We start from the raw sequence: 12,725 nt of genomic DNA on the forward strand, positions 1-12,725 counted from the left end.
ACCATATATACCATATATCACATATCATTGAGCACCTCCCCACTTGGCTGTGCTTTAAAAAGAGCACCGGAGACCCTTTTTCTGCCCCCACATGCGAGGCAGGGGGAGACCCCAGGCTTCAGCCCCCCCCCCCATTTTAAACCTTGGATTGATTTTATGGGGGCTGGTTGGATGCTGGAGCCACTCGAGTCAAGCAAGTGGCATACAAGTTTAGGAAACCATCATCCTCTAATAGGCACACTAGGCCTGGTGCCCCCCTCGCTCCCTGATGGAGACCATGGCAGGTGTGGGAGGAAGAGCTGGGAGGGGTCGTTGGTGGGTGGGCTGCAGGTGTGTGCATGCATGCAGGAGAAGGTGAATGGATGAGCCGCAGGTGTGTGCATGCATGCTTGCATGCAGGACGAGATGAATGGGTGGGCTGCAGGTGTGTGTGTGTGTGCATGCATGCAGGACAAGGTGAATGGGAAGCATCATTGTGTTAGCATGTTGACACCTCAAGAGGTTGGCTTCCAGAGGCACAATTTGTGCCCTGGACACCCCCTTGTGCGTTGTTAGACAATTGGTGGGATCGTACAAGTGGAAGGAATGGGACCTGAAACCAGGGGAAGGTGTCTGTGCAAATGGCTGGGTGCAGGAGGTCCCGGGCTAACAAACCAGGATGGATGGCTCTTACCTGGCTTTCACTCAGGCTGTGCGGGAATTCTGAGAAGACTTCCCAAGCCAGGTGTGATACAGAGAGAGAGAGAGAAAAACTCTGGGCAGGGCAAGTGCAAGATAAAAGAAATTAAAATAATATCACTTCAGGCCCAGCAAATCCATTTGTGCTCCGCTTGTCAGCAAGTATCCCTGCAGGCAGTTTTGTGTGTGTGTGTGTGTGTGTGTGCACCCTGAAAGCTGCCCTTAGGTTACCTGGCACTGCCACACACACCTGCCCCAAGGCTGCCCCCCCCAAGTTGGTCCCCTTTATCTGTAACGGATGGTGGAAACAGCTCTAATGGGGCCCTGAGCCCCTAATAAAGCGAAGCTGGCTGGGGAATTCTGGGAGTTGAAGTCCACAAGTCTTAAAAGGGCCAGGTTTGGGGACCCCTGGCTTAAAGGGATGAAATAAACCCAAATCATTGTGGCTTATTTGGGGAGTCTCCATTACTACAATGGTTTTTGAAGCATGACCCCCAGTTTCCTCCACAGCCAACAGGGCACGACAGATTACCTGTTTGGTTGAAAAAGCCTGGATTCGCACATCGCTGAGCTATAAACCACGATTGTCACCCAATACCTTTACACGTCACTCAGCCAGGTATGCTGAGTCCCTAAGATGGCAGGTGGCCCCTCCCCTCCGCTCCCCCATGATGAAGCTAAGCCAAAGCCACCTTCTGGGTTTAATTGTGTGTGTTTTCCAAGTGTGTGTGTGTGTGTGTGAGAGAGGGCTGAATTAGTGATTTCCCAGGGCAACTCGTGAGAATGCTAACAATAGAAAAGGCAGTTGATGCTATAAATAATTCGCTATGAGTAGACTGTCATTGTGCCTTCAAATGCATTGTAGGGATTGCCGGTTCTATGGCAGCCTGTACTTTGCCTCCCTTTTAAATACATTTGAATAACATTAAAGCAATTTGGATATTTTGGGCAAGACCAAAAATAGAATGGTGGCGAGGTATCCAAAAAATCCAATGTGGATTTATTTTTATTGCTATTATTTTCCTTCTCTTGGGACAGCATGATGCATTTTGCTGAGTTCGGTGAAAATGGTCAATATAAGATGGGTGGCTGCATAAATGTTTTAGGTAAATAAATAACATATAAATAAATACATTTTAAGCCCTGCTGCTACTGTCAAAATGGAACTGAGCGATGGGCTTTGTCTCCTCTGAACCAGAAGCCCAGCTTGGTGCTGCCTTACGACTTCTAATAATGATATTGTCACTAAATATGCTCTGGATGGCATTTTCGAATGCTGACCGCCACTTTATGAGATTATTGTCTTAGCTGGTTTAAATTATTGGGAAGGGGCAATAAATCTTACAAGGTCACTGCATGTTGCTAGTCAAAGCATCATCACTGCTGTTTCTGTGTTAAAGGTGGGATGATTCTTTTGGGAGGGTTATTCAACCCTCATGGGGGGCTGAAATAAGAGAGGGCAGAATTTGGGAGGAATTCCCTGCGATGGCTAATTGATTAGGGGAAGATGTGGGATCTAAAAGGAGCGGTGATTTTTCATCTTAGCAAAAAAAAATAGAAAGGAACGATGGAACTCCTCTTTGCAATTTTTAAATTTTTACAACAGGTTCCCTGGGAGCTCCATGGCTGGAGGTCTTCCAAGAAAAGACTGGGTAGACATTTGTCTGGGATGGAAGTAAGATCTCCTGCCTTGGATGGGAAGACCTAGGATTTTATGATCTATCCTGCCTATCCCAATAGCTGTTCTGACTACTACTAGGAGTAATGGTGCTATTTATTTAAATTTCTTAGCTTATTTATTAAATACAAGTTTCTTTCACTCTGGTTCCTTACTGAAGCATTGTTGTAGATCAGCCTTCCATATAAATGCGGGGGCCGTGAATTCAGGAGCTCCTTTCCTGCCCCATAACTGCATTCCAACAAGGAGTAGTGGGAGGATGGGATTTAATATTTGCTTTCTGCAAAAAGGTGAGTTGGCTCAGATCCTGTTTGGTACACGGATGTGTCCATGAAATACTCCATTCATTCAGGATGCTGTTTTTACTTCCTGTTTAGTCTACACCACTGGCCTTGCCCAGGTTGGCTCAGTTACTTTTTTTTTTTAATGCTTTAAGTTTATTTGTATCCTATGGATATACTAGATTTCACAACAATCTTCAGAAATCAATTATGTGCTGTTTGTGTTAGAGACCTCAACTGTTTTTAAAAAAATATTTTTATTGTACATTGTAATGACAGTGTACTGGCTATATCAAGTCCTTTTAAAATAATAGCATACACCCTGGTTATAACTATTATTCTCATAGTCGCTTTTAAATACATAGTTTTGTACCTCATAACTATTATTTTCATAGTTGTACCACACTATCACTCTATACACTTTAAACTATATTCACGTACAGTCTGATAGTGATATTGCTTACATTGTGTGTTCTTATATATTTCTATACATCTCTATTTATTTCTATTTTGTTAATCTTCTTTTGCTGTTAAGTACTAACCTCTGCACCTGTTATTTAACCATTTATACAATACATCCCATGTTAAGTAGTATTCTGCTTCCTCTTTGTTTTTAAGTTCCATTGTTAATCTTGTCCAGTTCAGGACATTCTTGTATGTTTTTTTAGTTCCTTCTCATCTGTGGAAATACTTTCATTTTTCCAATTTTGTGCATATGTGATTCTAGCTGCTGTTATTATATGTAACATTAAGTATTAACTTGAGGTGGGCTTCATTTGGGGCGGTCTTTCTTTCTTTTGCCATCTGTTGTAAATCGAGGACAACCGGTATATGAACTTCAACTCCTGGAATTCTCCAGCCAGCATATTGATGTCCAGATGTGGTCCCTGGGGAATTCTGAGAGTTGAAGCCCACCAATCTTATAGCTTCCACAGTTGAGAAACCGCAATTCGGCAAGGCTGTCTCCCCTTTGAAACCTGCATAGCTGCTGCACAGCCTGACAGTGAAATACGATTAAATCAAGACAAGTAATCCTGTGAGGTCAGAGTTAGTCGTGCAGCGGTTCTTACCTCTCATAAATAATCACAGCTGTTTGATTTGTTTAATGGATAGATGCAGCCATCCATCGTGCAGTGTCAGGGTTGAGCCTGTGTGTCTTTTCTTGGATGTCTCATTCCGTTCATTGATTTCTCCAGATGTAAAAATTAGTTCTAAGTCAGGGGTCTCCATCCTTGGCCGCTTTAAGCCTGGCGGACTTCAACTCCCAGAATTCCCCAGCCAGCAAAGCTGGCTGGGGAATTCTGGGAGTTGAAGTCCGCCAGGCTTAAAGCGGCCAAGGATGGAGACCCCTGTTCTAAGACGAAGCATGATGAAAGAGGCAGAACTTGGTTCTTCTCCCAAGATGAGAGAGAAATTGCATAGAACACATAAATAAACGATGGATCCTGTGCCATGTCATTCTTGACCCCTAATGGAGTACATATTAATAAAAAGGGGGGTGTTAATACTACTATGGTGGGGGCAATTCCTCATCTTGGAGAGGAGGCACTCACCCCATCCTAAGACATTTTCAACAAGGCTTCCTTGCAGATCTTTTTTTTTAAAAAAAAAATCTGGAAATGAATTTATTAACATTGATAAACGTATACTTGTACGCTTGTTTGTGTATTTTACGCATAACGTAAAGATTGCACTGTAAATCTTTCACCTTTTGCTAAAGATTTCCGCGGAGAGGCTCCCCTGCAGATCTGAATGTCCGAGAAGGTTGGGGGACAGGGTGTGTATGTGTGCGTGTGTGTGTGTGTGTCCTTTGTCAGGAGGTTTTGCTTCCAAGGCTTAAGTCTGCACCTTACAAGGTGTGCAAAAAGAGTGAGCAAGCTGTGCAATTCTCCCTCCTGAAAATCCTGTATTTTGCACCTCCCAAAGCGATTGAGCAGGTGCCTTGGACAGCATTAAGGTGACCCGGCGAAGAGCTGGCCTTCTTCACTGTTTTGCTGATCTTATATTTTCTTTGTACCATTTATAGTCTGTATTTTGGATTGCTAGGAAATGCCGAGCTGTCAGTTATGTCCAGGCCCTTGGTCAGCTGCTTCAGTGATTTGTAAAGTATTTACAGCCAAAAGCCAAAGCAAACCGAATTTTATATCTGTCAATATTGCAAATAACTAAATTTAGAATATAAACCTGCTCTGCGGGATAATTGGGACAATCTGTACTGAAAATAGGAGGAAGTAGCGGAAAGAAGGCCGATGGGAAAGTCTCACAAATAACCTTTGTAGCTTGGTAATTGTGTAATATATCACAGATTCGTAAGAAGCAGTTTGATTCTAATAAAGTGTAGTTCCCTTAATAGCATTTATTATTCTGTGAAGGAGGTATATTCTATCAACTAAAATTATTTATTAACTTTGTATACGTCTCAACAATTCTGTGCCACGGTTGCTATTTTATCCTTCTATTCAAGATCAATCATAATCTGTTGGTAGAAAAGCCTGTGGCTTTGAAATACCATTAATCTAAAAATGCCAGTGGACTGTTCAGTTCTCTGACTTTCTCTAAAACTTGGGCCTGTCATCAAGGAAACCTCTGTCCTTTTAATGTGTCACCAAAGATGGAAGAGATTCCACTTTTTCACAAGTCCCTATTTTCTCCCCAGTGCTGCTGTAAATTTTTTATTTTATTTTATTTATTTTATTTTGTCAAGCGATTATAAGATAACAGGTATAAGTATAAACATACATGAAATGGATATGAATAAGAAAAAAAAGAAACAATAGAGCTCTGGAGTGATTTGTTCAATGATTCATTGAACAAATTAATCAGTATCAAACTCTTTTTTTAAAATAGATTTTTATTGTATTTTTCCACAAATACAAATGGATGGATGGATGGATAGAGGCATAGATAGATAGATAGAGTTGGAAGGGACCTTGTAGGTCATCTGGTCCAACCCCCCAAGCAGGAGACCTTACAACATGTCTGACAAATGGCAGTCCAAAGCCTCCAGGGATGAAGCTCCCACAACTTCTGAAGGCAACTTCTGTTCCATGGGTTGATTGTTCTCCCTGTCAGAAAATTCCTCCTTATTTCCAGGTTGAATCTCTCCTTGTTCAGTTTCCATCCATTGTTCCTTGTCTGGCCTTCAGGTGCCTTGGAATATAGCCTGACCCCCTTCCTCCTCTCTGTGGCAGCCCCTCAAATACTGGAAGGCAGCTCTCCTGCCTCCCCTGGTCTTTCTCTTCCCTGGACTAGTCAGGCCCAGTTCCTGCAACCATTCATCGTATGTTTGAGCCTCCAGTCCCCTTAATCATCCTGGTTGCTCTTCTCTGCACTCTTTCTAGAGTCTCGACATCTTTTTTATAGTGTGGTGACCAAAACTGGATGCAGGATTCCAGGTGTGGCCTTACTAAGGCTTTACAGAGTGGTAGTAGTACCTCACTTACAAGAGCCAAGTTTGCAATGAAGGGAAGGATACAGGAAATTGAAGCAGAGAATCCCTCCAGGCTGGCAGGGAGGCAGGAGACAAGTCTTTAAAAAGTTGCTCGGTTTGGAAATCCTTGGCTTAGATGTGCTACTAATAAGGCTTAAATGTACTACCAATGAGACTAACTGCGAATATGTTGGACCTGCAAGGAACGACTTTAATGTTGTTGCCCTTTCCATTTTAAATCATCTTTTAGGTATCTTTGCTTACCTGAATTACCATGTTCCCCGGACCAGGCGGGAGATCTTGGAGACCCTAATCAAGGGGCTTCAGAGACTGGAGTATCGGGGATATGACTCCGCAGGTAAGCTGTCCACGAGATGGACGGTTGGCTTACACCCCCCCCCCACTTCTTCGTGTGGACGTGCTACTAAACGCCGTCAGCATCTGAACCTGTGTGTGTCTGTGTGAGAGAGGGAGGGAGGGAGGGAGGGAGAGAGACAGAGACCTTCCTTGGCCTTCCATGTACCTGGGGACCACTAATCCTGCCCGGGGTATGTGTGTGTGTGTGTGTGTGGGGTTACCTGTCGTCCTTCCTCGTCTTCCCTCCTGTGTCGTAGGGGTTGGAATCGATGGTGGGAATGAGAAAGACTGGGAGGCCAATGCCGGCAAGATCACGCTCATTAAGAAGAAAGGGAAAGTGAAGGCTTTGGATGAAGAAGTTAACAGTAGGTCTCGTTTTCCTCCTTTTCATTTGGGTGGCTGCATTTACCACACACACACACACACACACACACACACACCCCTGCCCCAGCAGGCGGGTGAAGGGAGCGGACTCTGCATTTAATTCGGTTTGTTGATTTGATTCCTGCAGCCGCTCATCCCAGCAGGTGACTCCGGACAGCGTATATCCTAAAACATAAAAGACAAATGAAACGCAGTTAAAACCAAACTTCTGCAAGTAATATTAACTTTGATCATCCTGAGTAAGATTTTTTTTACCCTCCGGGGGAGCTCCGATTGAGGCCCGTGGTAAGAAGCCGAGATCCGAGTTGGGGTGTCTCCCACGATTTGGGTGGTGGGAGAGGCTTGAATGACCATTCTTGGACCCTAAAGATGGAATTGTGCTGCCTTCAAAATTTGGGTTCTTACTTGAAGTTGTATAAATCGTAGTATTGGTGCATTATTTACTACTAATCTTTTTGATAATTTGAACCTTGCTAACTTAAAAGTATTTTTAACCTAAATTTCACCAGACATAAGTAGATTTTGATAAGTAGAAATTCAGCATGTAGCGTTTTATAATATTATATACTACCAATGAAGTATGTTGTACAGGTAGTCCTTATGACCGTTCATTTAACAACATTATTTAAAAAAAAAACACCCAACAAATGTTCCACAGGACCTGCTTTGTGGCTGCACTGACAGCTACAGTTCTGAAACGAGTGGATTGAAGCACAACTAGACCAGAGATTATAACTGATGCCGCCTCCTCTTTCCATGACCAGTATCAAAAAGCCTTTAAAAGTGAAAATATATATCTTTTTTTCCCCCCCTCTCTAGAACAGCAGGATATAGATCTGGACATTGAGTTTGATGTGCACCTTGGAATTGCTCACACCCGCTGGGCCACCCATGGCGAGCCTAATCCAGTCAACAGCCACCCGCAGAGATCAGACAAAAACAACGGTAGGCCGGAATTGGGATCACAAAGTGGCTTTCTTGGGGGGGAGGGGATTTGTGGTTGTGTGTGTGTGTGTGTGTAGGTGTTCTGACCCAAGCCTCGTTCAAAGCAAACAAACACCAAACAGAGATAAAAGCAAAACCTTTGTAACGCTTCTCTGTGAATTCCGTTCATTCACAGTAAAACGCTACTAAAATCTAATCGTCCCAGATAAGAGCGAGCCTTGCCAAGACTTGTGGACTTCAGCTCCCAGAATTCCTCAGCCAGCAAAGCTTGTGGATTTCAACTCCGCAAAGCTGGCTGAGGAATTCTGGGAGTTGAAGCCCACAAGTCTTAAAGTGGCCAAGGTTGGAGACCCCTGGTCAAGATAACAGTTAAGCAATTCCTAGGCACGTCTTAAGTCCACCATCCAGGATGTGGTGCTCACAACTGACACCATAGCAGCCTTCCAAGATTTGAGAGGCTGCCACAAAGAGGAAGGGGTCAACTTATTTCCAAAACCGCTGAAAGCAGGACAAGAAACGATGGATGGAAAGAAGAGAAGCAATCTGGAATTAAGGGGAAACTTTCTGACAGTGAGGACAATTAACCAGTGGAACATCTTGCCACTAGAAGTCGTGGATGCTCCATCACTGGAGGTTTTTAAGAAGAGATTGGATAGCCCTTTGAAATGGTATAAGGTTTCCTGCCTGAGCAGGGGCTGGACTAGAAGACCTCCAAGGTCCCTTCTAGTTTGATTGATTGATTGACAGGGCTTCAAAAGTGACTGTTTCACCATGTGTAGCAATAGCACTTATATATCGCTTTATAGTGCTTTACAGCCCCCTCTAAGCAGTTTACATTCAGCCTCTTTGTCCCCAACAATCTGGGTCCTCATTTTACTCACCTTGGAAGGACGGAAGGCTGAGTCAACCTGGAGCCTGGTGGGATTTGAACTGCCAGATTGCAGGCAGGTACGTGTCAGCAGAGGTAGCCTACAGTGCTGCACTCTTAACCACTGTGCCACCGAGGCTCAAGTGTAAGGCACAAGCAACCAGATGCACAAGCGTAGAGTACAAGCTGAGGACTTCATTGCTTTCTGCCTAGAATGCAGGAATCTTCTCAGACTGATTGGGTGTTAGATCAGCTTCCATGGAACTTGGGGGAAGGGGTCAGCCTCTCCGCCCATTTATCTACCCCACCCAACCCCTTCCTGCATAAAGATAGGTTTTGAGCAAGGCGCCCTTTTCTCTCCCGTTTTGCTTCTTTTATGGCCTTGAATGTGAATGTTCGTTTTTCCTTTCAGAATTTATTGTTATCCACAACGGAATAATCACAAATTACAAAGACCTAAAAAAGTTCTTGGTAAGTTCAGCTTCCTGGATTGTATTTTGTGGGACACCTTCAAAACAGGACCTGTTAGAATACTGTTTAACACGGGACATATTGTGTAACTGGATAAAAAGTAGAAGCCGAGATTAGTGTTAAATAAGGAAGGAAGATCAACAAAACACACACATACGTAGATAACGATGAGGACACGGTTAGGATTGTCACCCGATTCCATAAAATTTTGGTCGACCATTTCAGATCTTAAAATCGAGCATTTGTACATAACTGCCTTAAGGCTGAAAGCAAAATCTGACTGATGTTGGGGGGGGGGAGATCAGTATCTTAGCAGTGATGCTTTTGGTAGAGAAAAGGTAAACTAAGTGGAACAGGATGCGTAAGAAACATCCTTTATTAAGAACAAGGACGACTAGATTTAAGAACAGTTTTTATCCAAGTGCAGTTTTGAGTTTGAATGCAGGGTCATAAGATTTTTGTGGAACTTAATGGCTGAGAGTAATGGGGTATTTACATGTTTAAATTGTATAGAGATTATTGTATGGTCTGTTGTGTTTAATTTTATTTTTCTTTCAATGGTGTTGTCCAGTTTTACTTGAGGAAGAGCACCTCATTTCGTTGCACCCGCTTGCGAGTGTAATGACAAATAAATTCTTATGTCTTTCTACTCCATAAATCAATTCACCCACAGAGAAGACAACGTACATTCTAACGTTCTAATATAAGTACAGTGCAGCCTCTGAGCATCAACAGCCTGGACTGGAATGATAGCACAGCTCTTCCCAAAATGTCGTCCTTAAGATACATCACGTTCTGTTTTGCAGAATTCTTAGCTCGCAAGCTGAGAATTCTGTAAATCTTTGTCCAAAGGATTTGGAGAAAGCCAACTTGGGCAAAACTAAATAAATATAAAACTTTTTTAAAACACCACCACCACCACCACACATATATACAGAGATAGAGGAAGATGTAAGAATAAACAATGTAAAAAAGTATATTTAGGAACTGTACATGAATATAATGTGAAGTGCATAAAGTGAGGATTGTAATATATCATGGCAGAAGATAATAGAGATAATTTGGATGCATAATATAATAGAAGCAGAGATTAGTGTTAAATAAGGAAAGAAGATTAATAAAATATATACAGTGATCAAATAAACAATAAACTGCATTATTATTGAACTCTACAAGAATATAGTACGACGTGCATGAAGTGAGAATTGTAAAAGTGTAACACGGCAGAAATAAGCAAATAATAGTGATAAATTGGATGTGTAACTTGATGGAGAGAATATATTGGATCATAGACTTCATTAGGATGTATATATAATGTGATGACCTGATGTAACCAGTAAGTACACAAAGGCGTTGTATAACTGGAACCGTTTATGTGTATTAAGGGAAAATGTGCAATAGAGCATGACCCCAAGGTTCTTCGCAGGTTAGGCAGGGTGGTGTCCTTTTGCAGCCAAACCGGTTGAGCCTTGGGGCGTGGCACAAAATGCAAAGTATGTTTTGTTCTGTCGATGGAACAATCCACATTGTGGCTCAGAATTTTGGGTGTTTTTCCCCTGCATTTCTTCTCTCCCCCACAAGAACATGTGCAAAATTCCACTCCAGGCAGAGACACACACCCCCACACCCCCCGGATGGTCTGTTCCACGCACAGAATATTTTGCATTCTCTGGCTATGTCCAGATTGACGTTCTATATTGGTAAACTTTCCTGTTTCTTCCCGGCGGTTTCTTTTGAATGTTTCTGGTTCAAAAGCTGGGCCGTTTTATAAGAAATTAGAATTTAGTGTGCAAGATGTTTAGCACTTGGTCACCTCAGTAATATATTTTGCAGTCGATTTTCTCCTGGCTGAGCCGCATCCGTCATGCTGTTCAGGTTCAATGCTTCTCTGTCCTGGTTCGGGTGCAAAAACAGCCCTTTTTTTCCCCCCTCTTTTCAGGAGAGCAAAGGCTACGAATTTGAATCGGAAACTGATACCGAAACCATCGCAAAGCTTGTCAAGTACATGTACGACAACTGTGAAAGTGACGATATAAGTTTCACCACCTTGGTGGAGAGGGTCATTCAACAGCTGGTACATCTCTAGTTTTACCCAAATCACTGGGCAGTCTGATTTGTCTCATATATTTTGCTAAATCATGGATACTGTTTCATAGTAGAGGGCCAGGCACCGTTGAGGCCACTTACCCCCAAAGAACAAATTAACCAGTGGGACAGCTCGTCTCCGGGAGTTGTGATTGCTCCCTCATGGGAGGCTTTTAAGAAGAGACTGGACAAACTATCTGGAGTGGTATGAGGTCTTCTGTCTTGGACAAGGGGTTGGACTAGAAGACCTCCAAAGTCCCTTTCAGCCCTATGGTTCTATGTTCTGTTTCTCTGATGGGGACTTTTGTCTTCAGCCTCAGATACGAGAAGAACCTCACTTCCAAGGAAGATCCAAGCTTTGGGGGCAAATCTTATTTGCAGTTGTGTGGTGACCCCGGGTGGGATACAAAACAAACACAGTCACAGAAAACAGCTGAAGCCCCTTTTCTTCCATCCCTTTGCTTCCAAGCTCCGAATATCTTTGACGGAAGCCAAAAAAAACTCCCACACAAACAGTTATAAGAAGGAAGGAAAAAAAGCAACACCAACCAGGCAAGACAAGGGCTGGAGGATGTCCACAGATAACACACACTGGGAAGGACGCCAAACTCAGAGAGGAACAATAAACTAGAAATATTTACATGCTTTCTTTCCAGCGCTCGCCAGTACGCATGGCTGTCTTTTCAATGGTCACAGCTGCAGCCCATAAAGCGGATCAAGGCCCTCATCTTCTCCTCCCTGCGTGCCCTAGGATGGAGAGGGGATGGGCCTGGGTCCTCCTCTGACTGCCCAGCCAGCCTCTGCCCTTCCCCAGCCTCCTCCACAACCTCCGGAGCCCCACTTCTACTCCCTGTTGGCTGTTCCTCCTCTCCCTCAGAGTCTGACTCCCCCAGGGGCAGGACAAGTTGCGGCCATCAAAGTGCCCTCAGTTTAGCTAAGAATTATTTTAAAACTGCTAAGGATAATTGTATACCGGCAATTCTACATTCACTACCGTAATTGAGCCTTGAAATATGTTCTTAAGTCTTTGGAGTCATAAATCGAGGCATTATGTGAGCAGATCTGATTTTTTTATTGACATTTTTATCCATAGAGTTGGAAGGGACTTTGAAGGTCTTCTAGTCTAACCCACTGCTCAAGCACAAAGCCCTATACTGTTCCAAACAAGTGGCTGTCCAATTAAGTGAATGCCACAGTCATAAAGCGAGACCATTTTTCCCCGTGGGCAGTTTTGGCAGGAAACCAAAAGTAAATGCCAAAACCCAATAAGAAATGTGGCCAATTGTGGTCCTGCCTCCTCTGTGTGAGGCTGCAGACAGCTGAAAAGGCCAGCTGGTTGCCAAGAGTCCAAAATGGAGCCACAAGATTGTGGGGTTGTGGGTCTCATACTTTCAGAAACAGGTTGTCAGTTGCTTTTGAGAGAGGAGGAGGTCTGTTGTAACTTTGAATTGTTCATTAAGCAACCCGTTGTAAATTGAGGATTACCTGTGGGGTAATCTTGCTCCAAAGGGTGCTGGGTGTATTTTTGGGCCTTTAGATGCTCAAAGC

General features: G+C 43.4%; 1 protein-coding gene and 1 long non-coding RNA gene across 3 annotated transcripts in view; one reads left to right on the forward strand and one right to left on the reverse strand.

Annotated features, from left to right (window-relative positions):
• Positions 1–12,725, reverse strand: part of LOC148125002 (uncharacterized) — a 42,883-nt gene that overhangs the window by 26,028 nt on the left and 4,130 nt on the right. The window lies entirely within an intron of this gene.
• The window catches only part of GFPT1 (glutamine--fructose-6-phosphate transaminase 1), a 33,855-nt gene that overhangs the window by 670 nt on the left and 20,460 nt on the right, over positions 1–12,725 (forward strand). For both annotated transcript variants that reach the window (XM_087938625.1, XM_087938626.1), the window contains exons 2-6: positions 6,318–6,425; positions 6,682–6,789; positions 7,628–7,753; positions 9,034–9,092; positions 11,032–11,166. In XM_087938625.1, the coding sequence (XP_087794751.1) occupies positions 6,318–6,425; positions 6,682–6,789; positions 7,628–7,753; positions 9,034–9,092; positions 11,032–11,166 (536 nt within the window). The remainder of the gene's footprint in view (positions 1–6,317; positions 6,426–6,681; positions 6,790–7,627; positions 7,754–9,033; positions 9,093–11,031; positions 11,167–12,725) is intronic.

The sequence above is a fragment of the Pseudonaja textilis genome, chromosome 9, assembly GCF_049901715.1.
Source record: "Pseudonaja textilis isolate UNSWEBS1 chromosome 9, rPseTex1.2, whole genome shotgun sequence".
Taxonomy (NCBI): Eukaryota; Metazoa; Chordata; class Lepidosauria; order Squamata; family Elapidae; genus Pseudonaja; species Pseudonaja textilis.